The sequence below is a fragment of the Lagenorhynchus albirostris genome, chromosome 10 (genome assembly GCF_949774975.1).
Source record: "Lagenorhynchus albirostris chromosome 10, mLagAlb1.1, whole genome shotgun sequence".
NCBI classification, from domain to species: Eukaryota; Metazoa; Chordata; class Mammalia; order Artiodactyla; family Delphinidae; genus Lagenorhynchus; species Lagenorhynchus albirostris.
In genome coordinates, this window is record NC_083104.1 from 71925388 (window position 1) to 71938361 (window position 12974).

General features: G+C 56.2%; 1 protein-coding gene across 1 annotated transcript in view; it reads left to right on the forward strand.

Moving 5' to 3' along the window:
* The window catches only part of PTK7 (protein tyrosine kinase 7 (inactive)), a 60506-nt gene that overhangs the window by 25795 nt on the left and 21737 nt on the right, over nt 1–12974 (forward strand). The window contains exons 2-5 of the mRNA XM_060162943.1: nt 10687–10974; nt 11360–11462; nt 11808–11998; nt 12094–12244. Of these exons, the coding sequence (XP_060018926.1) occupies nt 10687–10974; nt 11360–11462; nt 11808–11998; nt 12094–12244 (733 nt within the window). The remainder of the gene's footprint in view (nt 1–10686; nt 10975–11359; nt 11463–11807; nt 11999–12093; nt 12245–12974) is intronic.

The following is a 12974-nucleotide window of genomic DNA, read 5'->3' on the forward strand; positions in this document are numbered from 1 at the left end:
TCTTTGAATCTCCTAGGAACAGAATTGCTCTTAGACAGGTACAGACAGTGGTTGCCTTTTCCCTTTGAGAGGGCTGACCCCTCTGGGGTCTAGTGAACAGGGGGCGTCTTACTTAGGACTTTGCTGGGCTCCTGAGGGCTGTGGAGGCGGGCCTGCTCTCGGGATCTCATGGTCTGAGCCCAGGCTGTGGCCGTTTCTGGAAGTTGACGTCTTTGCCCTTGTGTGAGGAGCAACAGAGTGTGTTCCAAGAGCACCAGGACTGCTGGGTCAGGGGTTCTGGAAGTTGGGTAGAAAGTGCCCTGCTGTCTTCTTGCTCCTGGCCTAATGGCTCAGACCATTTTTAGATGTCAGGAAGTGTAACAATATGGTACATTTATCTTGGTGAATAATGGATGAGCGCAGGGAAGGTGCTGTATTTTTCCTGGTGAATTATTTACCAGGAGCCTCTAATTTGAGGCTCTCCACTATGAGTGGTCTGAATCGGGTGTATCTAGAGTCCCTCCTGACTCCTCTCACTCCCCCGGTCTCCCAGCTACAGGTTTGCTGTAACCTTCCGTGTCTAGTGTTACACTGGGCAGCCCCGTGGCTGCCAAACTCTCTTGAGTTTGAAGTCCCTGTGGCCACTGGGTTGGGTGGCAGGAGGGAGTGGGGAGGACCCTTCCTACTAGAGATGCAGGGAAAGCCCTGTGGGGGGTTTACTTGGCCGGGGGTCGGGGGGAAGCTGGGGTCAATGTGGGGCTGGGGGCTGCTCTACAGGCATGGGGAGCCTTTTGTGTGCTTACGTGTGTGTGTGCACATGTGTGTGCTCTGGGTCTTTGTTTTTTTTGTCCCTTTCTCTGGGTCTCTCTAGGACTGTATGTTACTCTCTGTCTCTCAGTTTGTCCGTGTCTCTCTGTTGATCTGGGTCTCTCTGTGTCTCTCTGTCCCCGTCCCTCCCCCCTCCCTCCCTTCCTCTGCTCCTCCCTCCCTTCCCCCGCCCACACCATCAATCTCCCTCCAGCCCCCTTTTTCTCATCTTCCTGTCTCCCTCTGTCTTTCTCCATCAGTGTCTGCTTCTCTCTCTCTCTCTCTCTCTCTCTCTCTGCGTGACTTTAGAGGCCTGTAAGAGGCACCTCCTGGGATGGAGGGGCAGCCGGTTCCAGACTTAAGTGAAGCCAGATCTTGGTACCTTCCAGACCCTGACTTCAAGATCGACAGAGTAGGCATAAAATAAACTTTAGGTCTTTGTCATTTTTTTGGCTATTCAGTTATTGCATCAGCCACTCCTAGGGGCTTTTTTTTTCTTTAGCTATTTGTGTGTGCTTTATGTTTTATAACACCACCCTGCCCCCCGGCCCCCAAAAGTCAGTTATCCCTAGGCTTTAAGCATCTGGTAATGTGTTGCAAGTTTTTGGTGCTTTTAAAAATAACTTACAAGGAATTGTTTCTGTCTGTTATTCATCAGATTGTATTTTTTTCATCTGTTGTTACTGATTTGGAGATTGAAATACATATTTTGCCATCTTTAGCCAGAATGCTTTTTCAGAACAGCTGATTTTTCAAAAACGACTCTTTTTTGGTTATGTTCTTTTAAACAATAAAGGAGCAAATCATCAGTGATGCAGTTAAGAAATAAAAGAATAAAATCGGTTTTGTCTTACTAGAGAGTTTATATTTTAAGCTGTAAAGTGAAGTTTATAAGGAGTCTGATGCTTTGACTCTAATTAAGCAGCTGGCTTGCCTTCCCCTCCCCCTCTCTGTCCCCTGACCACACCCTCCCCCAACTGGGCAAGCATCAGTTACATCTGAGTGATGTCGGAGCAGTGACCATGGCCACAGTAGTCGATCCCCACCTCCAGATAGCTTCCCCCTCCGACATTTTTCCAGCCACACGTGGTAGCAGAGGTGGCTGAGGGGAGGGCCTTTGATGGCAGCAGCAGGTCTACCTTCAGAAGAAGGCAGTGGACACTGTGCAAAATCCTGCCCCCCCCCCCCCAGCAGCCTAGAGGCGAGGAGGGCACCCTTGCCTCTTGAAGACACTGGCTCTTCCATACCGGCTCCTTCAGTCAGGATTCTTCTCTTTGTGTTTCAGATTGAGGCTTAAAGCCTGGAGCAACCCTTTCCCTGGAGAGAAGGGTTGGTTTCCAGAAGCAGCTGTTGGTCAGACAGGTGGAGAAGGAAAGAAAGGAAGGCTGGGAGAGGGGCACTTGGAGGACTGTGTCCGGCTCCGACTCCTGGGCCCTGCCTTGTGCCCTGGCCCCGAGGGGATGGCCAGGCTGCCGAGGGCCACGTTCATCTCCTGCACATGTGTTTGGCATCGCCGCATGTCATCGGGTGTGTGGTACCCGCAGCCCATTGCTGCAGGCCCTGGGTGGCTCGTGCTTTCCACATCACACATAGCAAAGCGATGTCCTCACATTCCCCACTCTTGTCTGCTCCAGGAAGTGGTTTGCAGAGCACTTCTAAATATAAAAGTATGAGACTGCCTCTTTCTCTTATCCCTTTGGAACCAGCTGAGGACCAACCTCTTTAGTCACTTTTGGGGTTTGGTGGGAGGAGGAAGGGGCACGGGAGAAGCTGGGGGGGGTATGCCTGCATGCGTGTTTCCCCGGGCTCTGCTGATACCCGTATGCGTGCCGGGGCACAGCGTGAGGCTAGGTGCAGTGCTGGAGGCCCGGGCAGAGAGGAGGGTGTAGGCTCAAAGACTGATTTTCAAACTTTGGGCAGCTATGTTCAGCCACTTAACTTGTTTTCAAAAATTTCATTTGCTTCTTGCTTCCCCAGACCCAACAGTATGTTCTTCTACTGGGAAAAACAGCAGGATGTAGGTGATGGCCCCAGGGAAGGCGCTTCAAAACATAGTGCTGAATGGAATAAAGTGAGAGGCAGAATGAGAGATCATGCAAGATCATTTATATGGGTTAAAAATAGCTGCGCACGAAACAACATCACATTTGACCAGAGCACATACAAAGAGAGGACCTACCTGAAACAGGACAGAATGGTTGTTGGGGGGACTTGGATAAAAGGGAGCAAAGTGAAAGAAATGAAGAGCAGCTAGCGTGGCAGCGTGGAAAGAACACAGACGTGGGAGCCAGACAGATCCAGGGGCAGTTCCCGACCCTGCCATTACTGGGATAGCCTTGACCCCAGTTTCCTCTGTGAAATGAGGCTGGTCCGTGTGGAGAGTTCTTTGGATGAGAAGTAATGCGTCCATGTAATAAGGGCCGGCAAGAAGCAGACGGTCAGAGTAGCTAAGGCAGTGCTGACTGATGGGACTTTTTGTGGGGACAGAACTGTTCTGCATCGGCGCTGTTCAGTACGGTGGCCACTAGCCACGTGCGGCTCCCGAGCACTAAAAATATGGCTAGTGGAACAGAGGCAATGAGTTTTCAGTTTTGTTTCATTTTAATTAAGTTACATTTGAATAGCTCCATGTGGCTAGTGGCTGCCATATTGGACAGAACAGGCCGAAGGGATGTTTTACTGTCTTTAGGAGCCAGGGAGGATTTTCCCTCATTGAGTGCAGTTGAGGCCACTCCACCTAAAGGGCAGGGAATCATGTTCTCCCTGCATAGGGAGTTTAGGGTGTGTGCCTCAGAGATGAGTAAAAAGAGCTCAGAAAACAGTCTCCCAGAGTTTTCTGAGCCTGTCTTGAAAATTAATAGATGAAGTCAGGTCCAACCAGTCCCCAGACTGTCATTTAGTTTGCCCTCTGCTTGTACAGGAAGGACCGTGGGAAGCTCACCCCCGGGCTCACCCTGGCACTGTTCTTGCTGTGGTGTCCCTGGGCCCCTCCCCACTGCACCTGGGAGGAAGACCTGGTTGGGGCCTGGGTCTGGGCCCACCTAACGAATGGCTGTGGAACCTGCAGCGAGTCCCTTTCCATCTTTGGATGATGAGGGCGGACTCTTTGAGCACACCATCTGAGCATCCCAAAAGTCTTCCTGGGCCTGAGCTCCTGGATCATTTCCCAGTCTCGTGGTCCAGCAGCCCCATTGCCTTCCCGCAATGTAGATTATTTCTGCAGGCCGCTCACTGGCGTCTTCAGGAGACAGCTGGCTGCTGTCTCCCTCTCTCCTTGGAGCTGAGAATGGGCATAGAAGGTGCCCATTCAAGCTCACCTTGAGCTTGCAGTCTAGCTTGGAAGATATGGCTCTCGGTCACAGCACAGGCGGGCGTATCAGGGGTGTCATGGGCAGTGAGCTGGCAGTGCAAGTGTGTGGCCAAGGCAGAGGCAGGATCTCCTGGGGAGGCAGGATGCAAGCTGAGCCGCAGGAATGGGAGTAGCTCATCAGCAGTGATGCTGGGTCCCGGTTTGCGACTCCCAGCTGCCTCTAACTGCACACCTGCCATTTATAGCATCACTTTTAATCCCTCCCGGGGCTGGCCCTACATGTGGTGTGTGGGCTTTAGGGGCCGGCTGTGCAGCTGGAGGCTGGGGGGCAGGAAGGGGACTCTGGGGAGTGAGCCCTTTGTTTCTGTAACTGCCTCTCAGGCTCAGTGCCAGCGAATCCAGGACTAGGTCTTGGTGACTGTCCAGTCACATCCTTTCAGTTCTCTAATGTTACATATAATAAAACTACCTGGTGGCGGGTGGTGGTTGTCAGGGTCACCCTACTTGTGAGGGATTGTATCGAGACTAGAACCCAGGTCTCTCTACCCCATGTTCCTTCTGCCTGATCACACCACGTCACTCTGGCTGAGCTTTTAATTTATTGCCGCTTCCTTGGAGACGTCGCAGCCATCTGAGGGTTACTAAGGGCGAGAGATGTGTCCTAGGTGTGGCCCTCTGAGCCCCAGCAGAAGACAGGCTGGTTCGAGGATCAGGTGGTGTGGCTGCTGGCTGAGGAGCTTCTTAAAGCACATCTCCCAGCCGGTGTATCTGCCCCTCTGGGCTCGGATGCCGCCTGATACTGGACACGAGGACCGCTTCTGCCGTCAGAGGTTGATCTTCCCCCTCCAGGGCCTCCCAGGAGTGGGCAGGGCAAGGCTGAGCTGTGGTTTTCATCTAAGGTAGAAGAGCTGGCCCGCTAGGTTGTTTCTGTGCTAATCCCTGGTGATTTTGTTCTGTTTCTCTAATCCGGACGTGGGAGCCTCTCCAGATATTTACAGTTAAATCCCAGGACACGAAAACTCAGCCGGGCCCCTGGCTCTGCTCCCTCCCACATAGCTCCAAGCGAGGGCTGGATGGCTTGTGGAGGGCTGCGGGGCTGCTGTCAGCGAACCTGGGGCCTTCTGCAGACACTCGGGAGAGGGGGCCGAGGTAGGGGGGCAGCTAGAACTTTGTGCTCTGCCTCTGGGTCTCTGAGTCAGCTGTGGTGGATTTTCAGCGACCCTCTGAACCCTGATTTTCTGGGGCTTATCATCATACAGGGTTGTTGGTGCTAAAACCACCTGTGGTATATTGGTGGTGGACTGGTGGTGGTGGAGGGGGACGTTCCAGATCCCCAGATTCACAAACCCCACTGCAGCATTTTGTGTTCCCGCCGGCCCAGGTGCACTGGGGAGGGCTTGCTGTTCATGCAAACGACTTGTTCTTACAGAGACTGAGATTTGTCCCTCAAAAAACTGACGCACGCCTGTGAGCCGTGGACCCTTGGAGTGTCCCAGAGCAGCTGAAAGTGCACCAGTTAGACCCTGAAGGCCAAAGTCCAGTGGTGCCTTGGCCCCTTGGGGAGGAGAAGTGGGGCAGGGACCCTGGTACCCCTGGGGCCTCTCATTTGGTGTCCTTAGAGTTTCCACGTGGAGGGGACCTGTGAGCAGGGCCATCCTCGTGTGGGTGAGGAGGCCTGGGGCTGCTCTCTTTCCTGGAACAGAGCATTTGTGCCTCTTGGGTTGAGGGCTGTCTCTCCTGGCCTGTGTCCTGATGCTGTCACCCAACATGGGACACAGGAAGTTGGCAAACCTCTCCCTCAGGGGACCATATGCCCAATAGGAGCTGTCTTGGCCTGTGCTCTCGAGGTCATCCGGGAGGCAGGATGTCCCCACAGGGACGTGGGCCCTGGAACCAAGGACTGAGTCTCGGGGATGGAGGAGTCAGCTTCCTGCCTGTGGCTCGTTGGCCTCGTGCGTGAGAAAGGTCACAGTCACTCGTGATTACACACATCCGTGCAGAATGCCCATGCCCGGGCCACCCAGGGTCATCTTGGTACCTCTGCCTGGTCCCAAGGCAGCTGTCCGAAGGATGGAATTTCTTTAGTAGGAGGGAGAGAAGGTAGATGGAATCAACTGGTCAGGTTTGGCAGGTTCTGGGACCTGTACAGATTCAGGGGTTGTCTTTCCAAGACCAAGAGGACTGGTCTCTGGGAGACAGGTAGTTGAGTGGCCCAGATGGTTACTTGGACCGAAGTAGCTGAAATTATCAAAGCAGAAAAACTTCCTGCTGCTCTCTGCTCTCCACAAAATCATGTTTACACATGTGTGTGCGCAGATGCACACGTATATACACGTGGGTAGACTGGGCCTGGAGCCCAGAGAGCATCAAGGAAGGTGGGCACCAGACCAGCCGCTTGCTGGTGAGTGGGGGGCGGGAGTTGGGCTGCTGCCCACACAGGCCTTTCTCAGGGGGCTGGGGCCAGGGCGCAGGCAGAGTGAGTGTCTGCATGTAGATGGCTGTCGAGGAGCCAAGGAAATGGCTTGGAAAATGTCCTTATTGGGTATTTGCAGCGCCAGCTCTGCTGGGGTCGTGCCTGATGTGGGCAGATGACTCTGCCTGCCGGTCACGGTGCCAGTGCTTCCTGAGCCCACCATGCCCTCTCTGTGCTTCCTGAGCCCACCATGCCCTCTCTGTGCTTCCTGAGCCCACCATGCCCTCTCTGTGCTTCCTGAGCCCACCATGCCCTCTCTGTGCTTCCTGAGCCCACCATGCCCTCTCTGTGCTTCCTGAGCCCACCATGCCCTCTCTGTGCTTCCTGAGCCCACCATGCCCTCTCTGTGCTTCCTGAGCCCACCATGCCCTCTCTGTGCTTCCTGAGCCCACCATGCCCTCTCTGTGCTTCCTGAGCCCACCATGCCCTCTCTGTGCTTCCTGAGCCCACCATGCCCTCTCTGTGCTTCCTGAGCCCACCATGCCCTCTCTGTGCTTCCTGAGCCCACCATGCCCTCTCTGTGCTTCCTGAGCCCACCATGCCCTCTCTGCTTCGGGCTTTGCGTTTATGAACCCACTTAGCCTCACACAGCCCCTGAGTGGTAGGCTTGGGGTCCTCATTTCATGTCAAGGGAGAGGCCAGCGGAGGTGGCATTGCTAGGGAGCGGCAGGGCCACTGGCTGCTGCTATGCTGAGCGGCTTCCTTGAGGAGCACGTGGGCCAGGTGTTCCGTGAGGGTGCAGAAGGTGTCATGCACGGAGGACCGGACTCTGAAAGGGGGGAGGTTTTGGGAAGTCCAGGACCGGTGTGCTTCCAGAGTGGGTCTTCCCTGGACCACAGCCCTGGGGGCATCCTCAAGTCAGGTGGTGCAGGGACAGGGATGTGCTGGGGACTGTGCCACCTCGAGGCAGGTACCACCTCGATCCCCAGAGCCTTCCTCCTTCTCTGTCATTCAGCCGAAGCTTCTGAAGAGTCCCTCACTTCCCAGCCCCTCCGTGTCTGGAGTCTGGCATATCTGCCAGGGGCTCCTCGGCCTGCCCGTTTCCCCTCAAACAAAACAACAGACCAGCCTCTCCTGCAGACCATGCAGATGGCCAGACTGGGCGCAGTAAACGTGGGTGCCACAGCACTGGGCCAGGCTCCTGCGTGAGAAGCCTGGCGGCCAGGGGTGTGCGCTCAGAGCAGGGGCCGGGGTCTTAGAGGAGGCCTGGTGGCTGCCCTCCCTGCCTTTTGTTACATCTAAAGTCTGCCCCAGCCAAGCACTAACCAGGACCTGCTGTGAGCTGACGTCAGGACAGAGGGCCCCGCGGGGCCGGCTTTGATGTTTCCCAGGCCCTGTCTTGGGGGTGCGGCGGGGGCTCTGAGCGGCAGTCTGGGAATGCAGCGTCTCACCACAGCTCCTGCAGCTCCAGCCCCGGGACAAGACGGGATGCTGGAGGCTGAGCTGGGGTCCCTCTGAGTCATGCCATCTCTTCTCCCAGCTCAGGTTTCTGTGGCAAGTGGTCTGTGGTTCCTGCAACCCCACAGCCCCTTTCCCTCCATCCTACCCCCCACCTGATTATCCCTTTCCCATCTGGGGTCTGAGATGGTGCTGGGCCTTGCCTGGGGGGAGCTTCTTAATATCCCTAAAACTCGAGTCCTTGGGCAGGATGGGTGACAGTGGTAAGGATCACGGTAGCCGCCCGCCGAGCGAGCTCATCCAAGACACTTCACACGTGTTACTGCGTTTTTGAGTCACGACGGCCTCATGGGAGAGGCAGAAGAAGCTGGGGCACGGTCTGTGTTCCTTACCCAAGGTCAGGCAGACCGAGTGTGATGGTCAGGATCGAGTCGGACCTGACTGCAAACGCTTAACTAACGCTCCTGTGTATGGACGAGACTCCTGGCCCCCACTGGGTCTGGAGAAGCTGAGCTGGGAAGTGGGGAGTCCCCTACACTTTGAGGCAGATGATCTCTCTCTGGTCTTTGATGAGCATCTTTAGTTCTGGGTCGAGGGCCCCAAGATTTGGGTGAGTCACGTTTGCAGAGGCCTGCTGAGGCCTCGGTGTGAGGCTGCCCATCTGTGTCAGGAGTGGGGGTCGGGAAGTGTTCCGGATGCCCCTGTGTCCGCCAGCTCTTGCCCCACGCTTCTCCTGAGGTCACCCCAGTTCAGCTAGTGTTCGCTGAGTGCCTCTGTGAGCCTGGCGTTGTCTGCAGGAGGTGTGTCTATCTTTCTACCTGGCTGCGGGGAGTGAGACCCATTCTGAGATCAGATACTTCCAGGATTGGTTTTGAGTTCCTGGACGGGGCTGGGAAGAGCGTGGGGTATGGAGTTGGCCTCCTTGGATCATGGTCCTGGCTCTGCCACCGGTTAGCTGTTTGATCTCGGGCAAATCCCTTCATCTCTCTGGACCTCAGTTGACCCACCCATCTGTACTACACAGGGGTTGTACCACGTTGCTCAGCGGGGGCAGGACCGCACTCCTGTGCAGAGATTGGAACTGAGTGGGGTTGTTTGGGCTGTTAGGGTGACTGGGTGCAGATTTGCTAACTTGCACAGTGGGTGGGGTAGCCCAGCGTGGTGGAGAATTGTCCCATCCAGAGAGCCAGCAGGAACCCAATGAGAAGTAATGCGGGAGCTCCCAGCCCCTTTCAGCTCTGTGTGTCTTGCGGGCCGGCCCCTCTGGAACGCTGGGAAGCGGACCAACATCGGGTCAGCCCCTCCTCTGGCCCCAGCCCTGGGGGATCCTGAACTTGTCTTGAAACTGACTTTATGAGGAGACAGGTTCTTGTGCCCTAAAGAACCAACCCCCCCCCCCCCGGCTCCGCCCAGGGACTGGGAAGGGTGCTCTTTGGGCCAAGATCAGTCTCCAGTGGTTTGGGATGGGATGGGCAGAACCCCATTAGCCTCTTCCTTCCTGCCCTTGCTGGGCCCAGTTTGGCCAGAGGCAGAGCCTGCTTCTTCACCTAGCAGCCCCAGGTGGCCTGTTCCTTCTTCCTGGAGGGGTAACACATCCTCCTCTGTGCCATCACCGCCCCCCCGCACCTGCCAAACTCCCCAGGCGGCTGGTGTCCCGGGCTCTGCAGCTCTGGGCCTCTGCAGGGCGCCCACACGGACCAGGAACAAAGCCCGGTGTATTATTCCTGGCTTGGTAACTATGCCACCTGCGTGGCCCTGCCCTCCGCCTCCCCAGCCCATCTGCCACTCTGCACAGGCTCTTCACTCTCCCCTTTGTTTGGCTACAGTTCCACCTTTGATTGCAGGGCCCCTTCCTCCGAGGGTGCCCCCCTGACCCCTGCCAGAGCTGAACTGTAGCCATGCAGGAGGAGGAGTGGATTCAGGTGAAAACCTGGGACCACTTAGCTCACCTCTCACCTAGCACAGAAGAGCCAGCCTTGGCCACAGACGGATCCTTAAGGATGGAGAGAAGGACGTGGGGGTGGCCCTGGCATGTCTTTGGGAATAATGCCAGTTCAAGAGAATATTGGCTTCTCCTGTGATGGGATGGGTTCTCCCAAAGACGCCCCTGGGGAATGCTGGGCTGCAGAGTGGTCTGTGGATAGGATTCAGAGCCGCCTCCCTGACCTGTGGCCACCTCTGATGCTGGACCCTCAGCGGGTATGTGAGTGCCAGTAATCCTTCCAAGAAGCTCTTTGGATCATGATTTAACTTTGCTCAGTGTCCTGCATTCTGAAGATGGTGGGAGGGTTGCTTGCTGATGTTCCCCGCTCCTTGGTCTGGCATTTCCTATGATCTGGTCCCGTAGCTCCAAGGCCCTCTTCCTCTAGGGAGTGTCCCATGTGGCATTAATCCCCTCCTTCCCCTAGCCCTTGGGGCTCCCTCCCTCTTCGGTGTTCTAGAGGCACCGACTGCCCACATCATTCATTTGGCACGAGCTTTGCCTTATCCTGGGTCCGCCTCCAGACTAGCGTCCTGGAGGGTACTGCATCTTTGTATCCTGCGGAGCGCCCAGCACAGTGTAAACGTTCCTCAGTGGACACTTGGCAATTGTGGTCTAATGATCCTTCTCACTTGCACTTACTGGACGTCTCCTGTGCACAGGACAGTGGGTGACCTGTGTTAGAACAGTGGCTGCAGCTCCCCCTGACCCTGCCTCTCCCGTGTTCCCCATCTGCAGGTGCCCAGGCAGCCATTGTCTTCATCAAGGAGCCATCCTCCCAGGATGCGCTGCAGGGGCGCCGGGCGCTGCTCCGCTGTGAGGTCGAGGCCCCAGGCCCAGTGCACGTGTACTGGCTGCTGGATGGGGCCCCAGTCCAGGACACCGAGCGGCGCTTCGCCCAGGGCAGCAGCCTGAGCTTCGCAGCTGTGGACCGGCTGCAGGACTCGGGAGCCTTCCAGTGCGTGGCGCGGGATGATGCCACCGGAGAGGAGGCCCACAGTGCCAATGCCTCCTTCAACATCAAATGTGAGAGCCGGGAGCTGTGCCCGCCCCCTCCCTCTAGACCCTCAACTCCTGAGCCCTGCGGGACTCCTCCTTTGCCTCAGCTTCTCCCATTTCCAGTTGAATGGGGCAGGGAGAATGCAGTTGGGGTCAGCTCTCTGCTTGTGTGGATAAGAGGAAGTTAAAAAGTTTTAATTTTTCCAGAACTTATTTTTTTTCCCCTTCAAATCTTGAACCCATTGATCTGCCAGATACTTTTGCAAATGGCAGGAGCGGTGAGGCAGTGTGCCCCAGTGTCTCTTGGCTCCAGAGCCTCCAGGTTCCATCGTTTCCTGCTTGTCCTCCTCCTCTGCTCTCTCACCCTTGCTCTGCCCTGCCCCTCACTCTGCAACCGCGGCCTCTGCTCCAGGGATTGAGTCCGGTCCCGTGGTCCTGAAGCATCCAGCCTCGGAAGCCGAGATCCAGCCACAGACCCAGGTCATGTTGCGTTGTCACATTGACGGGCACCCTCGGTAAGGAGACACTGAGGGTGGGGAGGGAAAGGGTTATTCTGGACTGATGTCAAGAGCTGTCTCCCCAAACTGTGGACTCTGCCACCGTCCCTGCCCCATGCTGCTCCACACTGGGCCCTGGTCACCAGAGAAGGGGCAGCCTTGTGCTGTGGAGTGATCCTGGATTCTGGGAGCTGAGAAACCTAGAATCTCAGCCAGATTCTGCCCCTGAATTGTGTGCCTCTGTGCAAGTCACGGTCCCTCTCCAGGCCTCAATTTCCCCATTTGTAAACTGAGGGGTCTAGCCCTGACCCTCTGATTCTGGCCCTCCCTGCCCCCCTGCTACTGACCCCCTCGGCCCCTCAGGCCCACCTACCAGTGGTTCCAAGATGGCAGCGCCCTGTCTGATGGTCAGAGCAACCACACGGTCAGCAGTAAGGAGAAGAACCTGACCCTCCGGCCGGCCGGCCCTGAGCACAGTGGCATCTACTCCTGCTGTGCCCACAATGCCTTTGGCCAGGCCTGCAGCAGTCAGAACTTCACCTTGAGCATTGCTGGTGAGCCTGGGGCAGGGATGGAGAAGGTGAGTTGGGGATGGGGGAGGGGCCTCCCCACCTTGCCTGCTCATGTGTCTGTGCCTCCCTCACCCCAGATGAGAGCTTTGCCAGGGTGGTACTGGCCCCCCAGGACGTGGTAGTGGCAAGGAATGAGGAGGCCATGTTCCACTGTCAGTTCTCAGCCCACCCGCCCCCGAGCCTGCAGTGGGTCTTTGAGGATGAGACTCCCATCACTAACCGCAGCCGGTAAGGCATCTGGCAGCAGCTTTCCAGTATGGTGATAGAAGTTGTGTATGGTTCTCTAAAAGGGAATGAAGTTCTTATCACAGACATCATAGATCTATACATGTATTACTTCGACTTTCCAGCAGATGGCAGTAGAATGTCTTCCTGTTACAAAATGATTCCAACAAAGGGAAGGGTCTCCAGGAAGGGCATCTTTTTCCAGTTCCCACAGACACACTGTGTGAGCCAGCGATGGCTCTGCTACTTTCTCTCCTCCCCTTCTGCCCACATGGGTCCTCTGGGATGGGGGGTAGAGACCCAAGAATGGAGGGACACAGGGGACCTGGGGGATCACAGTCTGCACAGGAAGGTCCTGGGGGGCAAGGATACCTTACTCACACACATGCACGCACACGCACATTTTTTGGAAGAAGCAGACATTACTAGAAGGTGCCGGGAGGTGTCAGCCCCTCTATAGGGACTTCTGTCCTCATCCAGGCCCTATGAGAGCAGAGACCACACCACCTGTGTGGTGTCAGGTGTGGCCATGGTCCTTTGGAGGTGTGGCTCCCTAGGCTGTGGGCTGGGATCCCGCCTGGCTGCAGCCCTGAGGACATCATCAGTAGTCCGTCTGGTGCGTCTGAGGGAGTTCTGGTGCTGGAGTTGCTGCTTTACCAGCAGGCGTATCTTGACTCTGTCTCCACATTGATTGCTTGCCGCCTCCCACTTGCACTGCTGCTCGCCTGGCTGC